The sequence below is a fragment of the Arachis ipaensis genome, chromosome B02, assembly GCF_000816755.2.
Source record: "Arachis ipaensis cultivar K30076 chromosome B02, Araip1.1, whole genome shotgun sequence".
NCBI lineage: Eukaryota > Viridiplantae > Streptophyta > Magnoliopsida > Fabales > Fabaceae > Arachis > Arachis ipaensis.
Genome location: NC_029786.2, coordinates 93,589,361 through 93,595,749, shown reverse-complemented (window position 1 = coordinate 93,595,749; position 6,389 = coordinate 93,589,361). Strand labels below are relative to the sequence as shown.

The window sequence follows — 6,389 nt, the reverse complement described above, 5'->3', positions numbered from 1 at the left end:
ATTAACATATAGTGGAGACTGATTTAAACTTTCATTTTGACACCGACATCCTTCTCTGCTCATGTATAATATTGATGATTAAGATGAAACATTATTTACAAGAAAGATGATAATTTAAAAAGGGTACTAACTTTATGTTTCGATAAATATGATCATTCATGTCAAATCTGATAGTCAATATTTACTCCATTGATATGGTTAACTACTCCCATTTGATATGCTCCCTATAATGCTTTCATAGGCTATATTAGTGACATTTAAGCCTATTAACACGTTATTGTCAGTAATTAAACTTCTGTCTTGACCTAGACACATTCTTCAATTGTCCTTTTGTGTATGTCTGAACTTTATATGTCGCAACAAGCATGCATTCAGTTAACATTCTAAGTTAAATCATTGCACTGATTCCCTCTCGTTTTTTTTTTTTTTTATTTGGTCTTCTGCAGCCTTTATATTAAATACAATGTACACATTTTTCAAACAATGAAGGTAAGGATAAATATCAAATACCCATTTATCTGATTTGTAGAGGTATTCCTAGCAAAGATAACCAATATATCAGCAAACGTACTGTTTCCTATCCACCGCTTTTGGCCATCTAGGATCCAACCTCCTTCAACCTGATCATTTCAAAACAAACCAACACTATACTATCAGCATTATTGAACTACAGTATAATTGAAATATGATTGATTAAAAATCAAAGAGATGCTAATGCATCTTCCTTGAGAAGCAATTGGTAAACAAGTTGTACACAAGGTATCACACCTTTGTTGCTGTAGTCTTCAAAGCACTGGCATCACTTCCATAGTCGGGCTCAGTCAAACCCTAATGTTAAGAAAATAACTTATCTCAGAAGCGTAAACTCAGCACAATGACAATGTTTTAATTACCACAGTAATTACATAGCAAGGGAAATAATTCAAATCGTGGCATTGTAACAATAGGAATCATGGGGAATAGCTAAAGACTTTATTATTTTTCTTGTTAAAAAAACTCTATATTTCACCATATATATATATTATATCAGTATGTTGAGTGCAAGAAGCACCCAAAGCAATACACCCATGCTTGCTCTTCTCCGTTCTACAAATTCAACAGATGAAATACCAAGGAAGTCAACTTACCCAGCATCCTATAGTTTGAAACTGTGCCAAAGAAGGTAGATACTTTTGCTTCTGGGCTTCTGATCCACACAATGCTAATATAACAATTGATCAAAATTATAAAATATGAGCACAGGAACAATTGGCAGAAAACAGTCCAATATAAATTAAACAATAAATATTAGAAACTTGTCAAAGAAAGATAAGTGCTTTACCAATAGTAAGCATTGCTAAGGATGAATGAACCAAAATAAAAGTTGAACAGCTTGCATCAACTCTTGCAACTTCAGCAGTACCTACAGCACTACCAAGAATAGAAAGGCCAGGACAACCATAGCCCTGGGAATAAAAGCTTGCTAAGAACTCCATTCACCATTTGTAGTATCCAAAAACATATACAGAGAAGTACAAAGAAAACCTTGATTGTTCCACCAGCGAGACGCAATGCAGCAAGTTTTGGTATACACTGAAATGGGAACTTGGCCTTTTCCCAGTACTAGAAGAAACAAAAACAAGACAAAACAACAAATAAAAATCAAATTAACAGAATCAAGATAGTGAGCTTTGATAAGGAAAGAGAAAACGTAATGGGAAGAAGAAGAAATTCACATGGTAATCATTTCCATCTAAAGAGAAAAAGCATCACAGAAACATACCTCAGTCATTACTGGTGCAATTTCTTTTTCCATACATTCTCTTACTTTCTTCCTAACTGCCTGCTCCTCTGGTGTCAATAAGTCATCGAATTGAAAATAATCTGAAGCTGTAATTTTCAAACAACATGACAGATAAAAATGGAAGTGAGTTCCTGAAGCATATCTCATTTCAGTCAAAATAATTAAATAATTACAAAAATATAATCTTACCAAGTTGTGAAATATGAAAGAATAACTAAGTTACAGAACAAAACTAAACTATATGCAATGACCTAATCCAGCTAAAGCTTCAAAAGCAACCTGATTCCTTATACAATGACCTAACCTATCACATAAATTTCTTACCACAAGGAGGAAATACAGACGCTGGTGTTGCTTGTGGAAATGCATTAGAAACATCCAGTGGCGGTAAATTGAAATAGGACGGCATCGCCCTTTTGCTAGAATCATCTGAAAGAATAAAAAACTGTTCATTCAATTGCAGTAAACCAGTGGACAGACTATCTAACAAAATCAGAATAATCATATGATAAGGTGTAAGTCATCAGCATAAACCAAAGCAAAGTATACATAATTTTTAGTAAATATCAAATACACCAATCAAATCAAAATTCATACATTTTCAATTGCTTGCGAAGGAACACACTAACATACTGTTCTTCTACAAGAAAATTAAATTAAAAATTTTGACAAAATACATACCAAGGTAATCCCTTCCAAAACCAGACAGTGTTTTTATTTGTTAATATTTAATTTACCTTTCCATACCACGAATTGAACTCTACCAACGTAAACGTGAATTTAGGTTAGCTTAATTATGTTATCCCAAAATGTTTACTGCTATAATCAAAATCTGAGCTTTATTTATTACGAAGAAAGACCAGCAAAAATATCTTAGAACAATAATAAAATCAAATCATGTAAATAATCCAGATATTATGATCTGAAAAACGAGATCACGAATGAAGCTGAAAATCAGAGTGATCCGAACTCGGTGAAATAGCGCACGGAACATATATAAGGAAATGGAACGTTGAAGGAAGAAGCAAACCTTGATTGGAAGAAGAGTGGATTGCCATGGTGGAGATGCGAAGGTGAAAGGGAAATGGAAGTAGAAGAAGTGAACAAGAGTGATGGGAAGAAGAAAAATAAAAAATGCAATTAGTTTACTTGTTTTTGTTTATTAACAAATAGAGAAAAATGGAGGGAACGGCACGCAACTCAATGTGGTATCCACCTTCCACGTCATTAATACTGGTTTGGATTATTATAAGGCTACTAGTCCTACAATCTTTTACCCACACTAGCGCCTACTTGGATTTTTGTCGGTTAACCAAAAAGTGCCATGTGGTTTTGTCCAAAGTTTGACTCTCTAATTTTTTGCTAATAATGGTTTAGACTTTAAGGTAATTAGTTATTGTATCAGTAAAATTTATTATTTTTTATATTAATTACATATTTTTTTTATTATATTGCTATTACACTATTAATACATTACAAAAAATAATTAATAGGATAAATGACATAAATAAATCAAATGAATTCTAATATTACACTAATATTCTAAAATAAAATAGTTTATATGTATGTCTTGTTTTGGTAATAAAATTATGTAATTGAAGCTACTTAATTCGATTTACAAGAATTCTATGTAAATTGAATGCATTTTATTTGATTTAGCTAGTGTTACAACAAGTCTATGTAAATCGAATTCATTTTATTCGATTTAGTAAGAATTAGTGTTCGTGACATAATTCGAAACAAGTTGTTTTGATTTACTTCTTTTGATGCACCCAAAGTAAATCGAATCTAATTGATTCGATTTACTAATACACAGTTGTAACTGTATAAATCGAATTAAATTAATTCGATTTACAAAGGAATATATTCTATATAAATACGATCAGAACGTTAGGTATTTATTAGAGTGGAATTCACAATGGCTAGTTTAGATAGTTTTTTAGTTTTTGTGCATCCCAGAGGGACAATTAAGGAAAAAATGAAAGAGGGAATAAAATTGACTGCATGGCATGAAACGAGTGGAGAAGTTATTTATAGAATTTCAATTTCTGTTGTTCGAGATGGGGTGAAGTACAACTCTTTTGTAATAGACAGTGATGATGATTTGCAAGTTTTGTTTCACTGTCATCGTCAGTTTTTCGAGGTGAGAACCCATGAATTATTGGCCAAGTTTGGGGATGTGGTCTCTAGTTTAGTAGCAATGTAGAATCGAATTGGAATAATTAATCAAAAGCAATGACAGTAGCCTCTAGTCCAACCTCTGTTATTGCCTCTTCATATGTGCTTGTAATTGCACCTGCGGCAATTTTAGTGGCATCTTTGTCCTTCGCATCTGATCTAAACCGCGATGATAATATAGAAATTGGTGATAATCGATCTTTCGATGAGTTTGTTATTGTGATGGCAGATATTCCTGTTATGATCTAGTTTCTCGGGAGGTTGGAGAACCAAATGCCGTGAAAGATGTACTGCAGGATGATGATAATGTGGAGCCTGCCATTATTGATGAGGATAGCGATGATGATCTAGGAAGGAGTATTTCATTTGGGAGTGATGGAGCATCAAGCTCGGGAACTCAGTAATACCCCCTACACTTTTCGACTTTAGATTTGGAGGCTATGACACAGCATGGGTTCCCGGATGTAGAATCTGACTTTGAACCTCTAGTGCACTATAAGGCATCCATGTGAACTGTTAAAGAGAAATTATTTATAAAGATCATAATTCGACATTAAAAATCAGACTAACTGACGTTCAATAAAACTACAGTAATACTCACATTCTTGACCTGCAGTAAATCTATCCTCAACCTCCAATGCGCCACTCTAGGCCCTTTCGCTCAATGTTGGATAATATCCTGACCACTTGCCATGAGATACATTAGTTCAACAATGGTAATATATGGAAAACATATTTAATTAACATAACATATTTACACATAAGTACCTCGATGCCAACGGCCATTGAAATGCGTCAAACCTATGAGGCTTTAAACTCAAGAAACACCAGAAGATCCATGACTGAAGGAGCTACAGTGGACCAACCAACTTTACGATGTTTCTGTTAGCCACACGCACATGCATCAATATAACCACGCAAGAGCAGCAGGCCTCCAATTGTATCTGCCCATATTCTCTAACCTAGCTACGTACGGTAGCCTCTGGATGTGAAGATGTGTACCAGACTTGTTCCCAACAAGATGAGTTGATAATAACATCATGATATACGCCCTCGCATACCTCCTCACTGTTTCCTCGTCTGCGTCCTAAGGAAGCTCACTGAATATATCCTACATCTAAGTACAACTCATAGTGAACTTGTCGATATAGTCCGCAGGAGGTAAGACACTCAATAGCTCCTCGAACCAAGTCCATGCAAGTCGGCCACCTTCAATGTACCTCTCAAAGTCCGTCAGACATCCACTAACATAGTCACTGTCAGTCGGGAGGTCTAACTGGTATGCTACATCCTATAGCGTAATTGTGCATTCTCCGAACGACATATGAAAAGTATGCGTTTTCGGACGCTATCCTCTACGAATACACTGACTAATGGCTCATCCAACCTAAGCCAGTAGTCGTTGAGTCTTATAAGATGGTATAATTCGGCCATTTGCAAGTACGATATGATCCTATCGTATAGGGACATACCTTGTTGGTAATACATCAGGCGAGCTGCATAATGATAAAAAAAAATATTTTCTAAGAACCATAATAATTAACAATACAATACAATACATTAAATGAATTTTAAATTATGCATGTCCTATTGGAATAAATATCAATAGCCAAAATTATCATCTTAGAATACATTAACCGTATTCATAAAAATTAAATCCTCACTAAATCTAAATTTACCAAACACAAGCAATACTGAAAAAAATTAATATAAAATATAAAACAATTGTTGCTGACATTTTTAACTTAAATAACTTTTAAGAAAACTTCTAGTCACTAGTCATTCTAACATTTATAATTTAAAAATTTTAACAATTTTTAATCACTACTCTAACTAATATTTGTAGTTTTAAAATTCTAAGAAAATTCTAAGTCACTATTGTAACTAACATTTATACCTAAGTTTAAAAATTCTAACTAACGATTATAATCAAATACTCTAAGGCTCTAAGCGACTTAATATTGCTAACATTTCTAATCTATCTCAAAGAAAAAAAATTATTTACTAACCTTTTCATTGATGCTACGAGCAATATGAACAACTCCGTCCAAACAGTAAATACGATCCAGATCATCTTTCATATTCGCAGTTTCGAATCTTATCGTGTTAGAACCTCACTTTTCTCAAATTTCTCTAAAGTATGGACCTCATTCTCCTTTTCTTTTCTTTCTCTTCTTATACATTGTATTTTTTTTTCCTTCTATTCTCTTCATCTAAATATATTATTTCTTTTCTTTTTTTTCTCTTCTCTTTTCATCTTTTTTTTTCTCTCTCTTCTTCTTTTCATGATGATTTTATTTTCTATTTCTTATTTCTAAATTCTATTCTTTTTCAAATGTTCATCTATTTAGATACCAAAAAAATCTCTTTTTATTTTATTTGTTTTGTTTAAATATGTCATTAATAAAATATTTTATTCAAAAAAATT

General features: G+C 33.0%; 1 protein-coding gene across 1 annotated transcript in view; it reads right to left on the bottom strand.

Annotated features, from left to right (window-relative positions):
• LOC107625761 (acyl-coenzyme A oxidase 4, peroxisomal) overlaps window positions 1-2,979 on the bottom strand; it is a 5,173-nt gene extending 2,194 nt beyond the window's left edge. Inside the window, exons 1-8 of the mRNA XM_016328465.2 lie at window positions 2,814-2,979; window positions 2,108-2,212; window positions 1,763-1,869; window positions 1,525-1,602; window positions 1,322-1,445; window positions 1,128-1,201; window positions 769-828; window positions 511-620 (exon numbers count right to left, since the gene is read on the bottom strand). Coding sequence (XP_016183951.1) covers window positions 511-620; window positions 769-828; window positions 1,128-1,201; window positions 1,322-1,445; window positions 1,525-1,602; window positions 1,763-1,869; window positions 2,108-2,212; window positions 2,814-2,841 — 686 coding nt within the window. The 5' untranslated portion in view covers window positions 2,842-2,979. The remainder of the gene's footprint in view (window positions 1-510; window positions 621-768; window positions 829-1,127; window positions 1,202-1,321; window positions 1,446-1,524; window positions 1,603-1,762; window positions 1,870-2,107; window positions 2,213-2,813) is intronic.